The sequence below is a fragment of the Syngnathus floridae genome, chromosome 1, assembly GCF_059516105.1.
Source record: "Syngnathus floridae isolate MCC-2025c chromosome 1, RoL_Sflo_1.0, whole genome shotgun sequence".
In the NCBI taxonomy this organism is placed as follows: domain Eukaryota; kingdom Metazoa; phylum Chordata; class Actinopteri; order Syngnathiformes; family Syngnathidae; genus Syngnathus; species Syngnathus floridae.
Window position 1 is genome coordinate 5633366 of NC_142413.1, and position 27432 is coordinate 5660797.

At 46.7% G+C, this 27432-nt stretch overlaps 2 protein-coding genes across 5 annotated transcripts; one reads left to right on the forward strand and one right to left on the reverse strand.

Annotated features, from left to right (window-relative positions):
* The first annotated feature begins 1136 nt into the window (after window positions 1–1136).
* On the forward strand, window positions 1137–2875 carry LOC148403631 (bone morphogenetic protein 15-like). Its single transcript, XM_088372858.1, has 2 exons — window positions 1137–1541; window positions 1613–2875. The coding sequence occupies exons 1-2, from the start codon at window positions 1214–1216 to the stop codon at window positions 2455–2457; spliced, it is 1173 nt and encodes a 390-aa protein (XP_088228984.1). The 5' UTR covers window positions 1137–1213; the 3' UTR covers window positions 2458–2875.
* Window positions 2568–25491, reverse strand: LOC148403632 (sodium/calcium exchanger 1-like). 4 transcript variants are annotated; one of them, XM_088372593.1, is made up of 17 exons: window positions 25350–25491; window positions 13366–13553; window positions 13003–13142; window positions 12776–12928; window positions 12406–12633; window positions 11951–12337; window positions 11770–11880; window positions 11552–11704; window positions 11354–11450; window positions 11095–11286; window positions 10524–10716; window positions 7304–7410; window positions 7020–7135; window positions 6526–6561; window positions 6078–6177; window positions 5285–5557; window positions 2568–5157 (listed from the first exon to the last, which is right to left on the reverse strand). In XM_088372593.1, exons 2-17 carry the CDS (start codon window positions 13505–13507, stop codon window positions 4778–4780), a joined length of 2808 nt encoding a protein of 935 aa, XP_088228719.1. In that variant the 5' UTR covers window positions 13508–13553; window positions 25350–25491; the 3' UTR covers window positions 2568–4777. The 4 variants fall into 4 exon arrangements, with proteins under 4 accessions (XP_088228719.1, XP_088228709.1, XP_088228735.1 ...); XM_088372583.1 differs by having other exon boundaries at window positions 11767–11880; XM_088372609.1 differs by lacking the exon at window positions 6526–6561.
* Window positions 25492–27432: the final 1941 nt, after the last annotated feature.

Below are 27432 nucleotides of genomic sequence, written 5' to 3' on the forward strand. Positions count from 1 at the left end.
TCCAATAACTGTCTTCAACCCTTAACTGAAATCCTACCCAAGAATCTAAGGATGCATCAGAAGGTATTAAAAAAAAAAAAAAAAAAGTCAGATTATCCAAATACACCCCGTCCACACACACAAGGGATAAATAGGAAAGGCCAAGACCCTCTGCCTTAAAACTAAATTGACTGTTAGTATAGACTGTAGTCCATTAAAAGGGCAAAATACTTGATGGGGTAGTTTTGATGTGATTTAGATTTAAGTCTACACTGATGATTCTCAAAGTGTGGCAGGAGTACCACTATAGTAGAAGGCTCGCTGTGTCTCTTGGTGCATTCATGTATTTGTGAATTAATTACATAATTAAATATGATATTCAGATAAATACGGTAAGGGTGAAGTATGCAGAGTCTGTTCAAACTTCTTTCTCAATCCAATAGGGTAAACATTTTTTTTTATACAAAGCACAATACTTAAACAGTAAATTATTATGATCATTAAGTAGGTACACTTTATTTAAGTTAGAAAAATCCATTGAACTCAACCAGTCTGTGTAAATCTAATTTCTGCTTCAGTGTCTTTGCATTTTCCTAAATCTGAAGAAATCAAACGAGCACGCAGTGAGTAAATATTGGATGACAGGTTATTGGCAAAGGCTTTATCCGTGAGGCGCAGATAACGCGCAAATTGTGGACAGAATCCAGCTGTTCTCTTCATAACATACCTCTCACAGATAAGACAAGGAAGGGAGTATAAGAACTCCCCAAAACCTGGCACATCTCTTGGCCTTGAGCGCTTCCAGAAAACTAATTATCCTGACATTTACCCACTGTTTACCCACACTGAATCTGTTAAACAAAGAAAAAAGTAAAAAAATAAAATTGACTGACGCAAACGTGAGCTCTTCATGTTTTTATTGAAAACAACATAGTGCTGACGCCGTACGACATCATGTTTAGTGAAGTAGAGTCCATGCAAGTTATCTCACATCTACTTAAAGTATGTTGGAGTGTATGCACGAGAGAGATCTGATGATTTACTCATCATTATTATTGTGTGACACGTAGCAAGAAAGTCTAGAAGTAATAAATAAAGTCCAATCCTTCACAAGGTCATAAAACACCCCCTGATATGCATTTCTCAATCCAGTTCACTCATACCCCTACTCGGTTTTTCTTAATAAATAGAACCAGCGGGGACAGTTAGCGGACCAGCGCGGATTAGAACACAAATGGACATGCTTGGCTGGCAAAATTGTGTGCTGGCCTTATTCCAGGTCGTCGCCTTTCTTGCATTGCAGCCGTTTGGGATTGCAGCCGGATCCGAAATCTCTCCAAGTCACGGCAGACGCCGCCGCGACGCTGAGGCCCGAGGCGCCCACCACCGGCCGCTGACCGACAAAGAGAAAACTGACCAGAACCTACAGTTCATGTTGAGTTTGTACAGCAGCGCGGCGAGACCCGATGGTATACCCAAACAGCACCGGAAGTTCGGCTCCAACACAGTACGGCTGCTCAGACCCTCCTCGTCGTCGGTGCAGTACCTGCCGGCGTCCAAAGGTAAGAAATACATTGTGAGCTTTTTTTTTTGTATTAGTGGGCCATTACTTGACATTGTTGTCATCTGAAAGATCAGTTCAACATCAGTCTCCAGTACGATGTAGAAATTCTTTCTTCGGAGCAGCTGATCCGAGCATCCTTAGTTCACCTTCGATCTTCTGCCGCTCTCATGCCGCCCCGCTGCCACGCTGACGTCATGTGGCCAGGCGAGGAGAGCCTGCTCACCACCATGGAGCCGCATCAGCGCTGGACAGAGGCGGACGTCGGCACTCGCGTGCTCCGAGGTCAAACAGACGGGGGACCCTTGACCCTCACTGCTCAGTATTGGTGCACAGAGCAGGAGGTCAACCAAGAGGCCGAAGGCCCGTCTCATCAGTGGCGACGAGATCACCACTTGGTAGCCCCTTCACTGGTTTTGTACCTGGAGGAGGCGCAGGCAGGCCAGGACTGGATTGGACTGAGTTGGCTGAGCCGCTGGCCCCCGGTCAGCCGGCGCGTCCGCCGTTCCAAAACCTCCCCGCCGGATACTCCGGCCACTCGCGCCTCCTCCTCCATCATCGCCGACATTCCCGCTGCGGCAAAAAGCAAAACTGGGACGCCCAAGAACCGCTGCAAGCTGCATTCATATCGCATTTCATTCGAGAAGTTGAATTTGGGTCATATATATATTGCCCCGCCCGTCTACAATCCTCGCTTCTGCCAGGGCGACTGCCCGCGTGTGCTGACCTACGGCTACCACTCGCCCAATCACGCCATCATCCAGACCATGATTCACGAGCTGGTGGTGGGCGATGTCCCGCTGCCCTCCTGCGTGCCCTACAAGTACATGCCCATGAGCGTGCTGGTGGTGCACAAGGAGAAGGTAGAGTACAAGGAACTGGAGGATATGGTGGCAGAGTCGTGCACGTGCCACTAGGGGGCGCTGCGGCCACTACAATGGTTTTCCACACAAGCAGGCGCAGGCCGGGGCCCGTGTTTGGACTCTGTTTGGACTTAAAGTAATCAGCTTAGATTTCGCACACAGTATGCAGAGCTGCAACCATTTTTTATTAAAAAATCAAAAACAGTCTAATTGTTGATCCTTGGGGCATTTTAACATAAGCATGCAACAGACAAGAGATTAAGACACCAGGGACAGCTTTAATTTGGGGAAAAGATGCATCATATGTCTTGACCTCAACCACATTACAATAGGTTCGTGGGATACTGCACAAAAGAGAATGAATACACTTGTTCGTGTAAATATAGATTTTCTCAACTCTGAGACGAATACACATAAACACTATAGTGTACATACATATATATATATATATATATATATATATATATATATATATTCAAAAGAAAAAAATCGTCCCTTTGTTTTTGACAGCTCTATATATTTTATTTAATGGCACACATAGATCTTGTTAGTATTGATAAACACCTCTGCGATGATTTACCTCGCATATTTAATTTAATCTGAGACCCCCGCACAAAACATAGGTAGGTCATTGTAAACATTTATGACACTTGTACAAGGTTCATTTGGAGATTTTAAAAATACTATTTACTACTTTGGAAACATCAACAGTCTATTCTGAATGTGTTCAATTCATGCATCGACACACTCGTGAAAAAATTATGCGCGCACACACACACAAATGCACACACACACACATACGCACACACACACACACACACACACACACACACACACACACGCACACACACTCTCAAAGTCATTTTTTCCCCCCTCGATATTCTGACTTCTGGGTGCTTTGTTGACAAATCACATCACAGTAATGAAAAAAATAAATAAAAATGAAGAATGTTATGTTTTGAACTCTTGTGTTTTGAACAAAAGCACTTTGTGAATAATACTGAACTGGACAAATGTTAAGGGGGGCGCATCAATATTAAGTTAATTCCCACCTAGTGAAGGTCGGAATGCTTTAAATGATTGATGGTTTCCATTTAATTCCTTTCTTGCGTTTTGTTTCTGAAGAAAATCAGCTCAATGAAACGTATCAATTTTCAATCCAGGTACAAAAAAAATGTACGGCACGTGATTAGCGACTGAAGGGCACAAGATGGCGCCAGAGACTGATGTTCTTTTCCCACAGTTCATTTGTACTATTTTCAATGCTGCGTATGTACTAAAGTTTCTCCTCAAAGTGCTTGGAAAACAGTCCAAACTGACTGTTCAAACCGTAAATTGTTTTCATTCGCAAATTGTCATATAGCAACTTTGTAGCTAATATTGGTTTACTTTATGCTATCGTAATTGTAGTCGACAACTGGAAAGCAACATTTCCACCAGCAGGTGGCGATAAAGGAATGCATAATGGCGTTGACTTGGGGACGTCACACTTTGGGACGCAAAACCTCTTCATTAAAATACTTGTATAATTAGCGAGGGTGCGTAAGATCTAGATCGGGAAAGCGACTGAGACAAAAGGAGCTTTGACTGGGTTCCCATCTAAGATAAAGACACAGACACGTTTTGCTTGTGGGGAACGAACAAAAGAAAAGTCGGGTTTCTTGGAGCAAAAAAAAAAACAAAAAAACAAAAACAAATCTGTGGTTGGCTCAACTTGGTGTTTCACTCCTCAGTCCCTGCATTGTAAACAAAGAGGAGCTTTCTTCTCATTTTGTTTTCTTCCAAAATCAAGATCATAATGAAATGCAAGGAAAATCATAAGATGCATTAGCTAAGGGAGAAGAAGTTTGGCTTTCTCGCACTCTGGCGGCAAACAAAAACAGTGCAGGTCAGCACTGGCTCTGAGACGTCATGGCTGATTTCGAGATGCGAACGCAAATGTAGCAGTTTTTTCCCGGTCCTTCTTTCCTTTACAATTTAACACAATCAAGACAATGGAAAAAGGAGGTGAATTGATTCTTTCAAAACTAAGTTGAGGTGAGGTTGTAGATTGCGTGAATGGCCATGTGTTATATTGATTTTTTTTTTTTTTTCCTGGTCTGGCGGCCATATCCTGCTATATGCTACTCCGTAATTACTACAAAGACATTTTACGTAGAGGCATTATTTAGGTCTACTATTTGAAAATCCCACCATAGTGATTCAGGAGTAGGAACTGAACAATTCTCATCGCAGCCGCCGCTTTCCATGTCAACTTAGTTTTCCTTCTTTTCTTGAATTTACTGGGTGCAACTTCTCCTTCCTCTAGCTTGGCACTGCGCCACAGCAAAACGTGGTGGCTGGATTATTTGGACCCCGTCGCGCACATGTGCGTCTACAAGGTGGGCAAGTGGCAGTAGGCCTCCAGCGAGGCCAGCAGGATGTAAACTAGCCAGAGTGACACGAAGAAAAGCGAGGTCAGAAACTTGCAAGTCCTCGGGCCGCCCAGCTCGCCGCCGGCCGCGGTGGGACGCCGCCGGTAAAGCAGCGTGGCGACGCACAACGACGCCAGGATGGTGAAGAGGGTGACGGAGAAGGCCAGGTTGCCAGGGTCCACGAGGAAGGTCTTGCCACGGATGCGCCAGGCTACGGCGGCGATGGTCCAGGCCACGCCGATGCCCAGGAAGACGTTGACGGCGTTGGAGCCCGTCACGTTGCCGATGGACGCGTCGGCGTACTGGTCCTGGATGGCCGCCACCTTGCTGGCGAACGTGTCTGCAGGGCACACCACACACGGGAAGACCTTGACGCTTGGCACTGTGTGCTAGCTAGCACGATGTTTGTGTCACTTTACCATGAGTGACATGAGGAAAGTTTTGCCCTGCCCCCGCCGGCACCTCACCTGGCACCGAGGTGCCCAACGCCACGAAGACCACAGCCGTCACCGAGTCCTTCAGGCCGATGGTGCAGCCAAAGTGCGACGCCAGGTCGCCGGTGAAGGCCGTCAGCACGCCAATCAACGAGATGGACACGATGAAGCAGGCCCAGCCGTTCCAGTATTCAGTGGGCGGGACAAAGGCGAACAGAACCTTCCAGAAGACGGTCAGGAAGTGCATGATGTAGTCGAAGCACGACGGCAGGCGCTCCTCGCTGCTCTCGTCGTCGTCGTCGTCTCCTGCTCGACCCAAAAAGAAGAAGACCAACTCAAATCTGCTGAAAATGGAATTTATGTCTATATATTTATATGCTCACTTGCATATTTGTGGATTTTTTGGAAGACTACTTTGGCTTTAGATATTCCTGGATTTCATGATATTCCATATCAGATATTCCAATTTCTTATTCTGTGCAAATGACAAAAAAACCTAGTGTACCCAAAGTTTTTTTCTTTGGGAAGGGGCATATCTTAGGGGTATGCAAAACAACAAAAATATTTTATAAACTCCAAAAATTCTTTAGAAAACATTGATAAACCTGGGGTTAACGACGAAAAAAAAAAAAAATCCCGGAAAAATCCCAAAATACCCATTTATCAAGCCCTGGCACTTGGTGGTCCGAGCATATTTCAGGAGGAGGGGCCGTGTCTAGCTCCACCACTGCCTTTGTGCAAAGTGATATTTCTGTGCAGCAAGGTAGATGTAATAAATGTAATAGAATATTTGTGTGTTTGTGTGCGTGGGTGCGTGCGTGTGTACCTGCACTGACAGTGACCGCACTAACAAACTGCTCCCTCCAGCTGCTGCTTCCCACCACCAAGGCAAGATTTGTCTTCTTGATCAGCTTGTCTACTGTATTCTGCACACGCACGTACACGCGCGCGCACACACACAAACACACACAAAAGACATATAGACGAGCACACGCAGGAACAGCGCAAAAGAGCAAAGCAAGAGAAATCTCCGGTTGTTAAATCACTCCCAGACGGAGGGGAAAGTGCTGATTTTAAGCCTTTCAAAGAGCTGCAAAATACATGATATCAATTGAAAGCGGCAGGAAATGGCCAGTGTACGTGTTTGTACACACAGGCAAAGGACAAGTAAAAAAAGCATGCGAGTGGATGATAAAGACAGAGAGAGAGAGACACAGAGACAGAGACACACAGAGAGAGAGAGTGTGTAAGAGAGAGAGCGAGAGATGGACAACCTGGGCACGCTTCTCCAAAAGCACATCCACAGCTCTCTGCAGACACACACACATGTACACAGAAATAAATGAAAAATGAATTTTTCAGAGCTGGCCTTATGTGGTCACTTCATTAGGGACACCTGAACAACCTCAGTCTGTCATCGGGCTCCAGGTGTATGGAAATAAATTGTAGTAACGTGGACAACCTCATTTGTTTCAGTAGCCGTTTGAATAAAAATATTTATATAAGTCATCAAATATGGTCTTACGGGGTGGAAAAATGAAAAGGATTTGGATTGTAGAAATTAGGTGGGAATTGGCTCTCTAAAAGCAATATTCCTGCAACTTTCCAATTTGGTATCCTTCCAAAATTCCACATCTTAACATCCCAGGGTCATTTTCTGGAAATATCTTTCACCATCTTTGCAACCTAGATGAGGACAAGCCCCAGGAAATGGACAGGCGGACAGATGGATGGACGAGGCACATGTCGAGAGGCCGGCCGGGTGTACCTTAAACTCGTAGGACTCCTCGATGACGACGTGCACTTGCTTGTGCTCGCCCAGGCTGGGGCAGCCCATCTTGGCCACCTCGTCCTCCTCCGCCCGTTTGTTCTCATTGGAGTCTCCTGAGTGAGCGAGCAACAACCATCCCAACATTCTACCTTTTAGAGCTTCTCAATTTCCCCTCAACTCCGTGTTCTTATTTTTGGCCTCTGGCCTACACACACACGCACACACACACACAGACACACACGCAGACACACACACACACACGCACGAGAGTGCACACGCACCGTGCTTCTGTCCGATCTCCAAGAGAAGCGGCTCGCCCAGCTCGACGGTGAAGCTCTTGTTCTTCTCGTACTCCTCGTCATCAATGATCCTCACCTCGATGATCTTCCTGCGTGACAACATGTTTGCGGCCACATTAATTTGAAACAGGCCATCTGCAGTCTGCTCGAGTGATGATGTCATAGTGTCTCTCTCACACACACACACACACACACACACACACACACACACACACACACACACACACACACACACACACACACACACACAGACCCAAGCATCTAAAATAAGAGCGGATGGGATCGGATATGACACAAATCCGTTTGTGTGTTCCCAGTGCTGCAGAGCATCATCGGGCCAACTTGGGCACGCAAACATGCTCTTCCTTTCTCCTCCGATCTTCATCTCAGCACAGCTCTTCCTCCTCCTCCCCCCCCACGGGAGCGTCTTCGCAGTGTTATTGTTAATTCATCATTGCAAACATTTGCTTCCTCTTTTTTCACAATTGGACTCTGTCAGACACATTGGAATCGACTTTAAAAAAAAAAAAGAAATTCAAGGATCTTCTACTGGCGACCAGTTTAATGTTTATTTAGTGCCTGACATTGACTGGTGACCAGTCCAAGGTGCAGCCCACCACCTCTCACCCCAAACTCAGTCCTCTAGTTTTTTTTTTCAATAACAAATTAGAAGGTATAATGATGTCCTAAAAAAAAAAAAAAAAAAAATCCCAAATGCCTGCTTCTATTTTCCAATGAAATTGCTGCGCTGCTCTTTCAAAGTAAACTCCTCCAAGTCTACAGCAGATGGTCGACGGCGACAAACTTGGCGCAAGTTTCTCCTCTCGCTGGGCATCCACCCGACTGGGCGCACACGCGTCATCGAATCCACGACCGCCACCCTGCTTGAAGAATGGAAAGCAGAGAAGTCGGCCGGGCTGGACGATGCCCGCCAGGGCGGAGCTTAGGCTTGGATGCTCACAGAGAATTCAAGCGCGACGTTCAAGCGCAGCCGGCCGAGAGTGGCACTTTGCGCCGGCCTGCGGGGCTGAGGTTAAAGGGCAGACCTGGGGAGTGACCATGGCAACAAGCAAGATGCCGGCGGGTAAGATTTCAATTAAGAACATCTGTTACTGTTGTGGATGTTGAATACAATGTGAACATGGATGCACGCATGAACGAGGAGTCACAAATGGCCGCATACGCACACACAGAGAAAACTAGTGCAAGTGTTTCAAAAGCTGTGAAAACTATGATGACTTTAAGCTCCTTAACGCTGACTCTGGTGGGCGTGGGCTCCCGAGACGTACAGACGGATGGAGGGTTGAATGCGGGAGAAATCAGAGATGGCGGCATTATTCATGCATTATTTATGCATTCTTTCTCCACATGAGTGTGTGGAAAAACAAGATTTTTCCCGTGGCCATGGCCGACCACTAACAACAGATTAAGCAAGTTTGGCGAAGCTTCACGCCCTACTTCCCGTTTAATTAAAAAGCCGGCTCGTTTTTAATTAGCGGCTACTCAAACTTGAACGCTGGCGCCTTTGGAGGTAGGAAGTTTTCACCGGAGAGAAGCGTACACGGTCGTCTGAGCAGGAATTACCATGGCAACGGAGCCCGCCGCAAACCACACACACATCACCTACACGCGCTCTGATTTGTGAACTTCATCAGTTCAAATTAATTCAATGGACAGCGTTCGTAAATAAAAATGCTTTTTGCTTGACTGAATGATGTGGACTGGTTGAGCAATTTAGAGTTTGAAATATTCATTTGTTTTGTTTTGTGTCCGCTTTAAACTTTAGCTGAGGGTGACAAATAAACACATTTTGGATCTTCTTTGGACAAACGAAACACTGAGGAATACTTGCAAAAATCGGTTTTAGTAGGCTTGAGTGTGGTATCGTTTGCGGGAGAGGTACGACTATAAACAAGTCTTCTATATGAGCTTTACACCGATTGGCGCAACAAAAAGGATTGGATGGGTAGCAATGTTGATGGACCAGCCTCGCTTGCTTGCTTGCTTTCTTTCTTTCCTTCCTTCCTTCCTTCCTTCCTTCCTTCCTTCCTTCCTTCCTTCCTTCCTTCCTTCCTTCCTTCCTCCCTTCCTCCCTCCCTCCCTCCCTTCCTCCCTTCCTCCCTCCCTCCCTCCCTCCCTTCCTTCCTTCCTTCCTTCCTTCCTTCCTTCCTTCCTTCCTTCCTTCCTTCCTTCCTCCCTCCCTCCCTCCCTCCCTTCCTTCCTTCCTTCCTTCCTTCCTCGTCCTTGCCAATTACTTGTTCTTCTCCCCTGACTTTTATCACTTGAATCTTCTTTCTCACTCGAATCTTGTGCCAGACTTGGAAAGGGAGCTCATTCAAACAGAGAGAACAAACAAGAGATGTGACAAGTAAACACAAGCATTCTGGAGGGCCCGGGAAGAACCAGGAGGGAGGGTGGAGTGTGAGGACAAAGACTTACAACAGGGGTTCCGAAGCCAGCTAATACTGAATTAGGACACCCCCCACCTCACCCCCAAAGAAAAGATAGGCCGGACAGAGAGGGCCAAGTTGAGATGCGAAGCAAGAAGGGGGAAACCAAGTCAACAGTTCAAGAGCAAAAGAATCATCAGCGAGTTGATATGAGAAAAAGCAAGGTAGCATGAGAGCCTTCACACATCGAAGAAAAGAACGAGAGGTCGAAACAGGAGGCAGGATTTAAGCCTTCTACTCCAGAAGCTGCCTCCAGTCACGCTTTACTTTTTTTTTTTTTTTTTTTTTGCAGTGAATTTCAAATAAAAGCCAATCCCAGCAACTGTCTACAAGACGGCAAAAAATACAGCAGCGGTGGCAGCCGAAACCAAAGCGATTCTCAATTTCTTCTCCTCAAGGAGCGAGAAGCGCGTTACGGAAGAGCGTGCGCCAGAGATGATGACAAGTCAACGCTGGGGAGGGATAAAAAGAGCAAGAGCTCACGGGATCACACTAATGAGGGAACATTTCAAGCTTCCTTAAACCCCAACTGCACACTTCATTGCACGGATGAAACGGCACACAAACAAAGAGAAGTATCCAAATATACGTGACAAAAACATCAAGTGAGGTCACAAAAGTATTGCGGGAATGACAAAAGTTGTGTGTAGAAAAGTGCCAGATCTCCATATTTTCTTTGGATCAACATCCATCCCTCCATTTGTTAAATGTGGCTAGTTAGCATGTAGCGCTTCACTCGATCACGCACTCACATGGTCTCGTCGTTTTGAAATTCCAACTTGCCCGCCGCCGGCTCGTAGTCCTCTCCCGCCCTGGCCGTGCCGTCGAGCGTGCGGTAGGGGACGGCCACCAGCCCTCGAGCGCCCGACGTCCGCAGCACCTTCACTTCCATTACGCCCACGCTCTCGCTCACTCGCTGACTGCTGCTCTCAAAGGTGAAGATACCTGAAGAGCAAGACGAGGAGGATTGAAAAGCTCTTGATTAAAAGTGATCAAAGCACACCCCCACATCTCAAGGATGGCTCCCCCGTGTTGTGAACGTTCTGGAAGCTTTGATGACATCCCAGCAGAACGACCACGCTGATGATCAAACACTTGTTTTATTTTTCCGCAGGCGCCTCACTAATTTCAATAAATCCTACCTTCAGCTTCTCGAGCCAAACCATTATCTGATTTCAAAGTATACTTGACGAAAAAAAGCCATCTTCATCGCTTAATCCATCTGACAATAAAATATTGTGCAAAATAAACCATGATCCTTGCAACCTTACTATTAGGGCAGTTCAAATACAGAATACACTTATTGAAGATTAAAAGCCTCACCGGCGTGGTCGTCATCATAAATGGTCACTGTAGCCGTGTGGTTGTCACCCAGCACAGCTTTGGGGGCAGAGCCGGCGTCAAGGGGGGAGGTGCTAATCTCGGGGTAGCCCACCAATCGCGGGTTGCTCAGGTGCACGTAGAAGTACTCGTCCTCCTCGAAAATGTCGTCATCGATAACCCCCACCGTGATCTCTGTGGATGGAATTTCCAGACTACTGATGGGACTGTGGATTGTGGGGGCATTTTTCCTATTTTCTACCTTTGAGGGTCTCGCCGGGCTTGAACAGAAGCGTTCCCTCAGCAAACTCGTAGTCTGAGCCGGCATTGGCTGTGCCGTCCTCGGTGCGGTAGTCCACCTGGAGGCGCAAGAACGACGTGGGCGAGAGAGAGGCAACGTGCAAAACACCGTGGTAGGACACGCACACACACGTTTGGAGGTGTGTCACCCTTGGCCCACCTTGACAGTGACTCCAGCGTCTCCTCCATGTCTGGAGACGGTCAGCTTAAGGGAGCCGCAGTTCTCAAAACACTGGTACAACGCGGGCTGAAACTCTAGCCGGACAGTGTGCGGGTCATCTTCTCGGGCCTGGGTCTCATGGCTGCTCACTACCTGTGGGGGAGAAAAAATAATAATCAATGAGTACACAGGTTTAGGGGGAGTGGCTCAGTCACGACCTTGCGAGCCTGATCGGCGGCGTGCTTCTTGAGGATGTTTCCGGCTCCGATCATCATTCGAGTGGCTTGGATACGGTAGAACGCTCGGCTCTTCTGCTGCTGCATTAGAACCTGAATGAGCAAGACCGCAAAGTTAGAACAGGGGGTCCTGGAATGGATTTTTCATTCGTTTCTGAGTGACCTGATAGTTGGCCATCTCAATGAGCTGCTCCATGTCTTTATCGGGGTGACGCTGCTTGAGCTCTTTCAGCGTTCTGGCCATGTCCCGCCGGGCCTCGTCCTCCTCGTCCTTGGCCACGCCTTCTTCCATCAGTCCGCCGTCCAGGGCGCCGTGGCAGTTGAGCGCCATCTGACCGTCCAGCTCCAGCATGTCCATTTTGGTAAAGCCGCCCTGGCCAAGCGTCCCGCCCACGTCCGGTCCCGCTTCCGTCTCGATAATGACGCCTCGGTGCTTGTCGGCGCGGTAACGCTTGCGGGTGTACTTGTACAAGAGGAGGCGACGGTCAGCCACCCAGGCTTGGACCACGCATAGCGGGAAGAAAAGGAAGGTCAGCACCGCCTCCCATATCTAAAACCCAAAACAAATCGTCAGGTTTTCAATTCTGGATTTTGCAAACGTGGCTTCTGCTGCCTCACCTCCACCTCGCCGGGAGAGAAGACGCTGAGGATGAGGTACAACCAAATGTAGGCGAAGATGCTCCAGGCGGCCGTGACGAAAAATACGCGCAGGTGCTTGATCCTGCGCGTCTCGCCGTCGGGCACCACGTAGACGCACAACGCGATGATGACGAACATGTTGAAGGCGGCGCTGCCCACGATGGTGCTCGGGCCCAGAGCACCCGCAGAGAAGTTGTGACCGCACACCTGTGGAAAATAGCCCATGGAAAATCATCAGTATGTCTTGAAGGGTTGCATAAAGCACAAGTGCAGAGTACTTGCGCATGACTCCTGAGGAACGCCACTTGTACAATGATCATGCATTAGTCCTGCTAACTGTACTACACACCTCGATGACTGACAGCAAGATCTCAGGGGCGCTGGAGCCTAAGGCCATGAGGGTGAGATTGGAAACGGTCTCGTTCCAAATCCTGACTGTGGCAGTGGTGGTCTCGCCGTTGGGCTTCTTGATGGTTATTTCCTTTTCCTGTGATGTTATAACCTGGGATGGGAGGGGACATGATGCGCGACTCCAACTATCATGCACACGGCTTTTGCACGCTGAGAAGCGCCTACCTCTATGGAGGACATGAATCGGTCCGCAATGATGCTCATGCCCAGGAACATGTAGACGAGCGCTACAAAGTACACAATCGCCCGAGCCACTTTGTCACCCACCGACGGGTTTTGGGGGTTCCACACAGGCAGCAGCACGCCTAAAATGAGGGGAGAGACAAAATATGATCCTGGAGGACTGTAACAAAATGGCTCATAATCTCCTCTCCACGAATCCTGTACATAATCTACCAGAGCGAGGATTCTTTACGCAATTCCATATGCTCCCACGTGGATCAAACCAGGGGCAGGGATTTGGTTAACACTCTTTACATGCAAAGCATGTCTGTTCAAGAAATAAAAAAATGCCAGTTTCAGACCCACCATCCTGACACGGGTCCCCCCCGGCGGAGCAGTTCTTCTCAGGTGAATGGGCATGGACGCATCCGGTGCAGGACAGGAGCACAAGCGAAGCGGCGCACAAGCAAAGACAGAAGGAGGATGGGTAGGAAGTGGGCGGGGGCATTTTGACGGTTCCTCACCACTTTCAACTGCGCTTACAAGATGCCAACCTGGAAAGAAGAAAAGAGCAAAAATGAAGGCCACTCTCTACGGCCGTGTCGCTCTGTATTATTGATCCTCGAACCACCTGCGAGAACAACATTGACACCCTTGAACTATACTGGAGAAGGAACCCAAAGGCAGTTTGTCACGTGTGCGAGTGGTTGACCTTTTCTTGGTTGATCAAATTCTCCCTTCAACCAAAGCGTCGAGAGGCGTGCACATGTGAGCGGGTGGGCTGTCAAATACGCTCTCGAGAGAGAGACCGTTTGGGAGGTTAAGCTTGCCCCCTGGGGTCCACTGAGAACAATGCAAGCACATCACATTTTGTAATCAGAAGCAACAAACTCAATCTTTTTCTTTCAGGAAAAAAAAAATCAATAGCTTCTCCTGTAAAACGTTGAAAGCTATTTGTTCTTGCTTCATTGAAAGGCCTGGTAGAAAAAATAGCCGGTGGACACGGATCGCCATCCTGCGGCCTCGCCGACGCGCACTCACGCTCACTTCACAGTTGCGCCGCCTCTCCTCTCTCTGCACACTAACTCCCTCTTCACATCCTCCTCACATCACACCCACTCGCTCGCTCTTTTTTCCACACGTCCACTCGACCTTCTCGCGCCTCGTACGCTCGCCGTCAAAATCTGCACGCCAATCTGTGGCCACAATAAGTGACTGAAAACAAGAAATAACATAACGTCTGTCGGGGCAGCTTTCGCAAAACAATTCTGTCTTGACAACGATAAGGGTGAACAAATATGAGCTTTTTTTTTTCTTCTTCTTTTCAAAAAAGCTGAAGAAGAGCATTTGTGTCCAGTTTGGAGCCCTTCGCGGAGCGTACTCGCCGAGTCATATCACATCAGCCGCACTTTGCTCTTCTGCCTCGTTTGACGCCACGAGTCGGCACTCGCGCATATGCACAGCGCCGAGGGCAAACGCTGTCTGAGGCTTGAACCAATCTTGATTGGCTGCGTCTTGGCTTTGCTTGTTTCCTCTCCAGAAAAGACCACACAAGACCACAAGGACGCTAACGTTTGTCTGTCTGCTATTTTCATTTGGCACTTTCAATCGAAACCTTCTTGGCAGCAAATGTGGGATGACCTGTGTTACTAAGAATAAAACGCGGGATTCCTTTTGTCATGTTTGCATTTTTAAACGAAAAAACAAAAGTGGTTCATATCTGTAAGCGTTTAGGTTTTTTTTTTTTATGATTACAAAATGTGTCCGGCCACTATAAAGACAAAACTGTGCACTAGTTGACAATTGTCTGTTCCTAGTACTACTACATTTAGAACTAGTAGAAGCTAGTTGTCAACTAGTGCATAGAAATGCAAAGCAGTAGTGGAAGTGAGAATGATGATCCAAGCCTTAAAGCGAACTCTAACTGTAAAAAAAAAAAAAAAAAACGAGTCAAGTGGGAAGATGATGCGCCCTCTAATTAGTCGGATCGGAGGGCCGCCATGACGGTTCCCAAGTGGGCCGCCGCTATCCCGAGCTGTCCGAGTCGGTTAGGGGAGACCGGCGAGTCCGCCCGGGCCTTCGAAGGCAGCCCAGCGGAAAGAAAAGCAGCCGGGCCGACGGCACTCTGGTAGGCCACGCATCGCTAAGTCGGCCGAGGAAGGACATGGGCGCACAAACACAAAACATGTCACCACGTGTGACGCGACAGGATAAAACATTTGCCAGGAAAGTCACAAGTTTGACACACTGTCATGTGCATTGTTAAAAAAAGTTGTTACAAATACAAAATGACAATAGCAAATACACTTAAGTGCTTGCCCATATTTCCGTTTGTACAACACAAACACTTGGTTTGGTTTTTACGTGACAATCTTATTGCGGTTGATTCACCAGCAGACTGGATGCGTGCGTGTGTCATGTACACACAGCCACAGGTTACACACAACACACACGCAGGCACAGCGTGGCGTGTTGATGTGGGCATCATATGACGCACGGAAGGTCGGATCAAGCCGAGCCCAAGGTCAAGGTGATCTAGTGGACGCCAGCCATTCGCTCGCCCACCTTCGTCACTACGGCAGGAGTATTACAGTAGTTGTTTTTAATTTAATTTAATTTAATTACCCATGCCAGGTGCTAATTAGCCCACGAGCCGATGGTGTTTACCAAGATATGTTAGCAATAATCTAGCATAGGCTAACTAACTGTTTCCAGGCAGAATGTGTGTTGTTTAGTTTGCAATTAAGAGCTTCACGCATCTTTTCAGAAGAAGTGTTTAGTAATTCTATCCGCTGAACTGTTGCTTGTTGTAAATTGACTTGAGTCACTGTTACCATAAATATAAAGGCATACATATAAAGGCAAGTTGCACTCGCAGGTCACAGCGGAAAATCGGCCAACGTCGGGTCACTGGGTACCAGTGTAATATGGGCTGCACGTCACTTTCTTTATCCTATTCCACTTTTCATAAATCAAGAAAATCTCACATGTTTTGACAATAAATATACCTTGAGTAGATAGAGTAGTAGAGAAATACTATATCGAAAAGGCCTCCTGCCCTGGATGTGACGCCCCCCACTTGCTATTCAGCTCTGAAGCGGTTTGTACGCAACCTCCGCAATCACGCCGCGGCCATAAATAAGAGCAATTTGGCCTCCAATCGTCTTCCACCTTTCAAAGGCTGGCGACCTCTTTTGTTGGGACCGACGCCTCCTGCATCACCCGAAGCGAGGAAGCTGCAGATAACAACCTTGTCAGCAGTCGCTGGATTTGTGTGCTTGTCAGCGGGCAGCAGAGGATGGCCGAGGAACCGCTATTAATCTCTGCCTTTGAATCACACTCTCACTTATTATCACTTAAGAGGATATTTATTAAGAGAAACAGAGTGGGGGGTATGGGTAGGCTGAATAGAAAGCCCTTGTCCTCTACTCTAAACATCTCAGGGGATGTTTTACGATCTTGTGATAAGGAGGACAAGGTAAGGTATTTATTACCTGTTGCATTCCAACATAATCCCATGATAAGGATACTCTGTAAAAGCCTAACAGAATCCGTGTAGAGCATGCCAGTTCTCCGGTGCTGAATTTCAAGGGAATGAGGAAAGCTGCTTCAATTGATCAGGCTTCACATTGGATGTGTTCACTCCCACAATGGCGCAAATGTCACAAAAATAGGGCCTAAAAGCATGCTCGTTAACATCGGAATGTGCCAAGAGCGACATCCTGTTCCAAAAGTGAAGCCTTGATTATCATGGGGTGCACATTGCAGAGGCAAAAATCCACAAAAAAAATGTAATTTGTTCCGTAACCACGTTTATATCTCAAATCACCTTTCCCCATTGAAATGAATGGAAATACCATTAATCAGTTCCAGTCACCTCCCATCTGGTTTAAAATGAGCACATTGCATAAAATAATAATGTCATCAAATATCACTTAACATGTTAGCATAATTAGCATGTAAGCTATGGTTTGTTTGGTTGTTTTAAAATGTATTATTTCCATGTTTTAAATGTATCATTTCCATCTTTTACCATTAGTTTGACAGCACACTTCATCTGGCAATTACACTCAAGAGCTTGGAGGAGCTTTTTTTGAACCATTAGTCACAATTTGCCACCATCCGAGTGACACCAACTCAAAGCAAAGTCACAACCTGAGTTTATGTGCATGCGTGCGTGTGTGTGTGTGTGTGTGTGTGTCTTGGCAGGAGTGTTATTGTGTTTATATAAGACCCTCGGGGGTGACAAAATCAAGTGCATGCATATTCACGCCATGAATGAGTCATGAAGCATACGCGCCAATAACATTTGAATTCCCATCTGCTGTGGCTTGACGACACCTTGAGCTCTTTTCACCTGTTTCACAGCTCCCGACAACGCACAAAGTGGATTCACGCGGGCGGCCAAGCTGACGTCGTCCACAAATCACTCGCTTAAGTTTGTTTGACTTCTGAGCGAGTTCGCTTTCCAACGTCAACACTCGCAAAGACAAAATGGAAGCAACAGTGACTGCGTCGCATCCAATAATAGTCAGCCAATGTGAATGGAAGCGTCATCTATCACTCTGTGTGCGTTTGTGAGTGAGTGTGAAAAGGGTGCACAAAGTAGCTCCAATGCCGTTGCCATGGCGATTAATAAGCTACAAAAGTCTTGAGCAGAGCACAAGAAGCTTCTCCTCTTTTATCTTGGGCTCGTTTCCTTGACTTCAGCGAAGGGAGGCGGGGCTTAGCGATTTAAATGAAAAAAAAAATCAGCGAGTCGACCCCCTTGGCGCTGCTCGTGAAAAATGAATTTAAAGTGCCGCCTTGGAATGAGCGCTGCAGGCACACAGGCCTCTGAAAGGATGGGGAGTGCCATCGGTCGTGCGCATTTCCATTTTTGGCCCGTTTTTTTTTGTTGCCGTCGTCGTCACTTCTGAGGCTACTTTTGGTTAAACAACGTAATTAATGTTATTCATATTACTGCAAGTAACTGCAAGTCTGCAAGTAACGACTCGTTTCCTAACGACAACAAAAAAAGACTTACTTTTTCTATGAATCAATAAAGATTGAGTCACTGGCTTCGTCGGCTACATTCGTCAGAAAACAGGCAAAAATGTTGATGATTTTTTCTAAATGATGATAGAAACCGGAAAATAGTAACTGTTGCGAAAAATCTGAGCATTTGGACAATTTGAACACAAACAAGGTCTCTAAACAATGTATATCATTCCCTAATTGATGATTAATCAATTAATCAAGCAGCCGCAGATTGCTGCAGATGTCTTCTGCGAGTCTGACTTGGTTTGTTCAGACCAACCAATCAAAAGGATGCAGAAATGCTGGATGCTGATGACATCCAGAGCCGGCCCGCCCTCTGACTCAAATATGAAATCTGAATGGTCAAAGAGAGACTATCACTGCTAATCTAGATGTACAGATTAACATAACAACATAGGGAGGCTGAAATCTGATTGGACGAAAAACATAAAATTACTGATAGCATGACAGTGAAGGCCACAAGCGATCACACATCCCATCACGCCTTATTCTGTTAACGCTTCCACACTTATACATTTTTAATGTTCCTCCATGCTAAGTGTCTGTGTGTGTGTGTGTGTGTCTGTGTGTGTACACTGAATGAATATTCAAAGCGAGAGCAACACGTATATCCATGTTTTGAAGCGATAAACTACAGCAGCAGGCTCTGCGTCACTCGCGTGTGTGCTAATGTCCACTTTGATCCACATAAAAGCACGACTGAAGCAAGCAACAGATCGGCAAAGAGACATGTGACACATTCCGGGGTGGAGGGCGGCGGTCGGGAGGGGGTAGGAGGATGGTAAAAAAAAAAAGAAATGAAAGAGATAGGAGGAAAAACCAGAGGAAATGACAAAAAGTGCGTAAAGGCCCTTTGGGGTGAGCAGGCCAGCCAACTCCACTGTGATCCGAGGAGACAGATGAACATGTGTGATAATATACGAGTCTGTGTTTGAGCGTGTGTAAATGTTTTATTGCGCAAGATAATACGAACGACAGCGCCTACGTAGAAACGTGTGAGTGTGCGTGTGCGTGTGATTGTGTCAGAGCAGATGTGGGCCTTTAAGGGGCGGGGCCTAGTGAGTGATGTTTAAAGGTGAAACAGCATGGTTAAAAAAAACAAAAACGCTCCAAATTTCAAGGCAACAAATGTCAATAAAATTAGAACTTGAGCAATTAAATGTAAAAATGGTCTTTCTCACATTTCCAACAAATAAGAGTTTACAGAACTAAATGTCACTCTTATGGTCCCCCAAGTTGGATAAATGTCAAACTTTACTTAGCTCACTTTGTTGTGCTAACTAACATTGTTGCCATTCATGTTAATAATTCATACTTTGTTCCAACTTGTAAAAAATACAAGTTGTATATTTTTACAGTGAGGTTATCATGTGTGTTCATCATCATCATCATCATCATCATCATCATCATCATCATCATCATTATCCCAACTTGTCAACACGTTGAGATCATCTGGATGAGCCAAAGACTCACCACCTGTCCAGTGACATCATTTATCATTAACGAAAATTACCCACATACTAAATATGGATTTAAAAGTGATAAAACACGCCTATTTAATCGTACGGATGGAAAATTCATCAGTTTTGAAAATGTGGAGTGCGTGTTTGCGTGCAGTGGAATCAAGGTGTTGGGCCTGCGCACAGATGTGCCGCTCATCCCTCTAACTGGCCGTGGCGATTTAACCCAAATCCGCCGCGGCCGTCGAGTAATGTACGCAATCCCATAATGCATACGACACGTATGGCATTACGCAACGCACATAATCTCCGGCCCGAGCGAATCGCGCAGATGAGCTCGCCGGCGACACTGGTCGGATTGCAGATGTTCACGGAACAATAGCCGCCTGCCGCGCTCTGATTGGTTGTCGTCTCGTGTTAGCTCGAGCATGCTTGCGTTTATGTATGTGTTGTGCATGTATGTGATGGTGAGAGGCAATGGCGGCGCAGTGTTCGCTTAACAGAGACGCTGAAGGAGGCACACAAAACCACTGGGAAGGAGCAATGGAACAACGCACGCGCGCGCGTGCACACAACGTTCCCTGTCTGCCTGGTATGGACATCCTTTGTCTTTTGACGCGAACACATCTCTGCTCACTGAGCAACAGAAGAGCACAAAACAGACCAATGGAATAAAAGGACGCACACTGTGTAGTTGACACAAGTGAGCCATAAAGCGGAAACGAAGAAAAAAGATTTCAGGGCAAGGCTAACTTTGGAGGGTTGGAGAATTTATTTAGCCGAGCGGCAAACATTGCGCACGGAGGAGAAATGCCCGTTGCGCTGAAAGAATGTGACACAAGAAGTCGGAGGCGGTAAAGTGGCTTCGTTGACGATGGTCTGATGCCACTTACGAGTCATCGCTTCGGCAACTGTTATGTTGGAATATAATACAGTGTTAACCTCATTTAAAAACACTTTGGGAAGGGGCGGGCTTCATTTCAATGTGAAAAATGCATTTGAAGCCCAAGTAAATTGGGATCTTTTTTGAAGTCAAGTTTATTTGTATAGCCCTAAATCACAAACAGTCTCAAAGGGCTTCACATAGCCAAAATTGACAATTATTCTCAAAGCATCCCCTGATCATAAGCTCCCAAAAGGGCAAGGAAAAACTCAAAAAAACCCTGCCAGGGGAAAATGAGAAACCTTAAGAAGGGACCACAGATGGAAGGATCCCCCTTTCAGGATCACCAGGTTGTAATGGATGCAGAGAGTACACAAGTAATACATAATATGAAAATCAATGAAAAAAAAAAAAAATGGATGTCGGAGGTGCCCTCGATTGTCCTAGCAGTGTCCTCAAGGGGGCCGAGCCGCAGCTCCCCCATCCCGAACTGGTCCCCGAGAATCCAGCCAGCCGCTATCAGCTTTCCCATCCTCCTTCCCCATCATCTCCTCCTTTGGCCATGTTTCCCATCATCTGTGTCTCCAAATGATTTATACTCCTTCCATCTACAGGGGTGCTTTCAAGTGCTTCTGGGTCAGCGTCTGGCAACCGTCAACCAAACAAAGTTCACACTCGCCCGCTTCAACTTAGCAAAGACTCCCTCGCTAATCGACTCCTGCTCAGATTGTTTGTGTGCGCGCGTGTGTGTGTGTGTGTGTGCGTGCGCGTGTGTGTGTGTGTGTGTGTGTGTGTGTGTGTGTGTAAACATATTCTGCCTTGTTTTCATTAGCAGGACATAACTGTGGTAAATAGAATGTAATATAGTGTCCCATTCTGGTTGTTAGACGCGGTGGTGGAGTCCAGAACCTGCGCTACAGACCGTCCATGTCCACTTGTTGCAAACGTCGAGAAGCAGAAAATGTTGCTCGAGAAGCAACATCAGGTTCAGGAACAGCAGCAGCGTGAACGTCACAGGCTAAAGCGAAAGCGCTAAAGGTAAACATATGGAGTAAGGGCACGGTTTATTCTGACCGACTACAACGATGAACGGCAGTTACTCTTTTGTGAGAATCAGCATTTAACTTCTGGACAAGTAGGATTATTTTGACAAGGGCCAATAAAAAACATATCAGCTGACATAATTGGGCCCTTGTAGTTTTACCCCATCCACACATTTTAAATGGATTCAAACAGATGAAAACCTACTTTTAAAAAATATCCCTTAGTAATATTACCAACTAGATTCAAATTTTATTTTTTTCAAAGGGGAATAAAAACTTTCAAGTTTAATCACCAAAGTAGTCCTTAGTAGGGGACCATCTCTGCCTCTTCTTGCTTTCTAGGTCGCTGCTCGTATGTTGTGTTTATGGACATCTAGTAGAGCTCAGTGCTGCCTGACAAGTTGTGAAGACGTGCAACTAAAAATTGAGAATTGCCACTACATACAAAAGGAAAAGGGGGAAAAAATGACTGCCATATAAATGACCTGTAAAGTAGCGGCGGTTCGCTGTAGCACATTCTAATGAAGGAACATTTTTGCTGCTTTCCTAAATCGAAACTTTGATTTCCTCCCATTTTTTTGTGGCAAACAAATAACTGGGCACAGTGAGTGTCTTTCTCGAAGACACCTTTTGCGGGAAGGCCATTACATTGCGAAAGAAAGACTCAGTAGCTTTGTTTTGCGGCAAATTCGCCCCAACGCCGAAACACTCCTGCTAGGACGTCACTGAGAGGAAGCTTGATTTATGGAAGGCCACAAGGGTTGTGGCCTTTCAACAAGGGAAAATCAAGAAGATGAAGGATTAGGAGTAGTCATCATTCGACACTGCCTCAATTTACTACGCCATTGTTTTCCTGCCGACCGGTCAGTTGCTTATGATCCTCATAATCAGGCCTACACAATCGGTGTGCGTGTGTGTGCGTGCGTGCGTGCGTGCGTGCGTGCGTGCGTGCGTGCGTGCGTGCGTGCGTGCGTGCGTGTGAATATCAGATTATGTAAGGCAGGTTTGCGCAGCAGCGACAGATTACAGCCAAATGAATAATGGAGGAGAGCGCAAAGCAGTCAGGACAAGCGCGCAAGCGGCGAGGAGGCAGGCTGAGGATGAGGAGAAGGAGGAAGGCCAGGACGCCATGGTTACAGACACGGCGATATACGGGAATGCCAGCAAGATGGACGAGCTGGAGGCAAGGGGGGGGGAGGGGGGTGGGGGGGGGGGGGGGCTCAACGCAAAAGAAACAAGAGCAAGCTTGTTTGCGGCCACTTTAGTCAGACAATCAAGATGCTAATCTTGAATGTTCCTATTCAGTCACTTTTGCTTTATGTAGCTAAAAATGTGGAAATAGCAAATGAACACTGTTGGTAGGATTAGCACTCTATGCTAATAACAATGACAGAAAAAATGGCAGATACGTGCGGCTGGGATGGCAAATTACATCACAACGGGCCACGTGACGTCAATGTTTTCTTATTGGTCACAAGAATGTGAAACAGGCGGCAAAGCACTATTTCAGTCGAATCGAATCTCCTCAACTCAACATATTTCCAAGACGCACAAAGCACAACTGATGTCTAAAAGAATCTCTTCAACTCACTTCAACATAGTTCATTGACACAAAGATGCCGGAAAATGTCGGAAAAGCACTACTTTGGTTTAACACAGCAACTTTTTGAGCCTACTTTTCCAACAGTTTTGTCCGCTCAGCGTTTACAAAAACAGCACCTTTGAAACCCAAGCAAGCAGAAGCGATTCCACATCCGTAAGGAACTTGACCTCATTTGAGCTTCCACGTTTGCTCTTGCATTTCACGGCGAACGAATGTTTGAGCCTGAATTAGTAGCGGTTTACGTCTTTTGGGGATTTTTTTTCCTGTGGAGTTGCTCCCGTGGCAGAGGTTGCAGTGCCAGACCGTGAGCCGCACAAGCTGGGTGGAGACACCAAATGACAGGGTGTCAAGGGCAGAGGAGGACGAGAGGAAAGAGGCCACTTACAAGTCAGCAAGCACTCCCGCAACAAGTGCTCCATCTGCTCCCTGCTACCTCCTCCGGTATGCAATCACGAGGACCCACCAGGAACTCGAAATTTTGACACGCCCTCAACTCCAAGTGCATGGGCAACGGGCCAGACGTGGCCGTGTGGGGGGCTTTTTAATGGATCTTTGTGCTCATTTTTATTGGACGTTTAAACCTCATTGGCTTTTTATTGCCAATTTAGTGTGCAGTACCACTTTCTGCCACAAGGAGCCGAGATACATTGTAAATAACAGCAGAGAAGAAGAAGCAGAGAAATTGTTTGAGGGTTTCAAACAGCATTTATGCTAACTTACGTTAGCATGATAGCATTAGGCGATTGGACTTTCACCAGTTTGGTTGAAAAAAATACTTTGGTGTTTAAAAACACATTGTTTCACTATTTTTTTGGGGGGGGGGGAGTTTACAGAAATGCGAAAAAGAAACAGCGTCAAGCACGCTTTGCCTCTGATTTGAAAAACAATACTTGAAAGTTTCTTTCACTAAGTTGAAATGTGTTTCAAACTATCTCCAAATACTCCGAAGATGTATTCCCCCCCCCCCCCCCCCCCCCCCCACAAAGACTATGCAGCCACACACGGGAGAAAGAGGATTAGGACCAAGAGGCCGTCTCGCTCACCCATTGGACCAGACGGACTAAGTTGACAGAGTGTCGATGAAGCGGCGACACACATAACCAGCTTAGCGTGCACCAGAATAGAGGCCGAGGTGTGGGCGGGCAGGCAGGAACGCCGGCACTTGGTCGGAGTCGTTAATGGATTAGTTGCGGCCGCCCTCGGTCCGTACTCATGCAGACGTTGCGTCCGTGCCTAACCACCAGCGTGACAAAAATCAAAATTGACTTAGCCGCGATTGCACTCGGCTGTTTGTTGACCATGAAACGTCTGGATGAGGTGAACATGCACTCAGGAGGAAGAACAAGCAAATGTTTTCCCTTTGCAGTCATTTGGGAGAGCAAATCATCACAAAGCAACTAGGCGGAATAATCGATGTCTTTTCCAGTTGTCTCCAAAAGTGCTTTCCGTCTCATGCAATTCCAAATGCTGGCATAAAACACTTCACATATCTTCAACAAGTCCACCAAAAACTGGTCATCTTAAAAATATGCAAATGAAGTTGCAGCCTTCTTTCAACAGCTTGCGCGCCTCAATTATTCAGTGGGTGACATGTCTTGGCTTGAATTATTTAGCCCGCTTGAAAACGTCATCGTGGCTGAACGCTGCCATTAATTCTTGGTCATCATCATGACAGATGACCCGCGGCCCTTTTGACCGACTGTCAGCACCAAAACTTCGCCGGGTGCCTTTAAGATGTCATTGTTGCCATCATCTTATATCCAACTAATGAAAACACTCACAAGGAGCGTGGACAAGCAATCACACCCCTGACGTTTCTCACTATGTACGCCACGCCCCTTTATAAGGCTCACCAACACACAAAGGTATTTTCAAATAAGCATGATTTTCTTTTTTTTCTGGAAAGAAATCCTGTTGTGTATTCATCACCGATGGCATTTTTGCAATGACAGTGTCAGTGACAGCATTCCTGCTGCACCATCACTAACATAATGAACGATACAAAGGATCAAAAACCAAAACATCATTCAAAAGAGAAAAAAAAATCAGCACCACCCCAAGCAGGTTTGATATAAATCGCTAAATAATCCACCTTTGGCCCCTGGAGCACACACGCACACAGTCCACATTTGACGTGTTCTCGTCGGACAACCAGCGTGCCACCCTCAAGCTGCATCCACGCGCACCGCATGCAGGCTGCAGCATATTTACGCACGCGTGCGTAACCGATTGGCTCTCGAAACGATCGCACGCTCGCCAACGGCCTGCGATCCGGTGTCAATTGGCTCGCGGGGAAACAGCGCACGCACGCAGCAGCTCACCGTGATCGACGACTCGGTCAATGGCTCATCCTTTCCGCGTGTGATCATCCCCAGCCTTCGGCGGACCCGTTCAGGGGCTCAATGCGCCGCTGCGCTCTTTCTCTTCTCTCTCCTCTTCCTCCGCTGGCGGCGACTACTGAGCATGCGCACTACTCGATACGCGCTCCCCCCCCCCTCGCTCTCTCTCTTCCTCCCTTCGCAGGTCGCTCACCGTTCACTGAGAAAAGGTCCTTTGAATGATCTCAATTGGAACGTACGTTGGTTGTTGTTAATGGGGGTTGCTTAGCGGAGAAGTGAAAGCAACATCTATCAGTGAAAGCTTGCTAGTCTTAGCGAATGTTGCAAATGTCGGAAAGACGTTCGCCAGACATTCGCAAACAGTTTTAACAGTCACAGTTTTTATTATTAGCAGCAAATTTTGTCCATTTGACCATCAATATATGTTTGGAGGCTAGCGAAATATTGTGCAGTATTTGTAAACTGGTCTGCCAAGAATCAGGGGATACTTTGTCTTTGGCGACTATTAGCGATGCTTAGAGACAACACACCGATGTTTTGGAAAGCCGTTGCGAAAGGCATATAGCAACTGCCGGCGTCCATGTGCAAGCTAGTTTCAAATTTGAGAAGTCTTTGCATCCGATCAATCAGGATGCAGCATATCCCAAAGCCCCGTTTGTTAACTCCTGATTATTCACCAGACTCGTTAGTCGCACGCCACCGACTTGTAAGCCACACCGAGGTTCGGCTCCTTCCAGAGCCAGAATGCTGCCGCACTCGTGGGATGATTGTTTTCCATCCACTTGAGGGCATTAGGGGCGCTAACAGCCACGCAACTGAATCAAAGCATCTGGCGATACGTTCATTAGCCCCCCGTCTTGCCATCAGAGCTGATTGTTAATTGCGCACACGCACAACACGCAGACAAACTGGCACATCCCCATCCAGTACGATCATTACGTGGACCACCCTCCATCCATCTTGTCAAATCAATTCTTGTTGCTGATGATAAATCAAGAGGAAGAAACCAATCGGGACCCCCGCAAACACACATTCCAAATGTGCCCTCATTTGTTATGAAAAAACAAAAATACAGTTGTTTGTTTCTACTAAAATTTCATAACTGCTTTGGGGGGGGGGGAGACCCCTCTCGCTTGTACAGCACCAAAGAGGCACAGTGTGCTTGCTTCAAGCTTTTTTTTTCATTCCCAGCTGAAATTTTCTTTGAAGCAGAACTAAAAGACAATCCAACACTGTATATTTCAATCCGCCATAAGTTTAACCAAAGTCTTGAATTTTGTATAAACCAAAGGATCTCCTTCTCTCTTTCGCTGTTTGTCTCTGTCTCACACACACACTCACACACACACACACCTGTAAACACTACAGCACATCCCATGTTGTGTCACAACATGCCAATTTGATGCCGACCGAAAAGCGAGTGACACCCCGACTGTGCCAACTTGACAAATAGGACGGAAAGAAAAACAGGCTGACCTCAGTTCATCTGAATAATACAATGGGCCTAAAGGAACACAACACAACAAGCTGGCAAAATGTATAAGTGACAGCGCCAATAAAGCATGAATTCCCCCAAAAAGGTGGCGCCGATGGTTGACTCGTATTTGCCGGCTTTCTCTCGCGGTTAAGCTCTGCTGCGCTTCCGTTCCACTGAAGCAGCTTGCGCCTATCAAACAACATCAATTAAACACGAGCCGTGACGGCGTCACATTCTGCCTGAACTAGTTCAGTCAGCATCCAAGATACAGAGGGGGGGTGGGGGTTATGACGTGAGAGAAGAAGAGTGATGCGAGAGTAACCAGGACGCTCGGAGAACGAGCAGAGCAAATGCACTTCTCGAGCATCGCACGTCTACGCTTTTTTTTTTTTTTTTTTGTCTTTTAAGAAAACTCAACATCCCAAAAGAGATTTTCATCCCATTTTTTTCAGGTTAAGAGATCCCTTCATAGCAGCCATACAATATTTTGGTCTGACCATTTTTTTTTCATTCAAAACCCAAACATGTTATCTTTCAGATTCAAACAATTGTATTTGTTACAGCAAAATCAATTCCGGATAGAAGCAG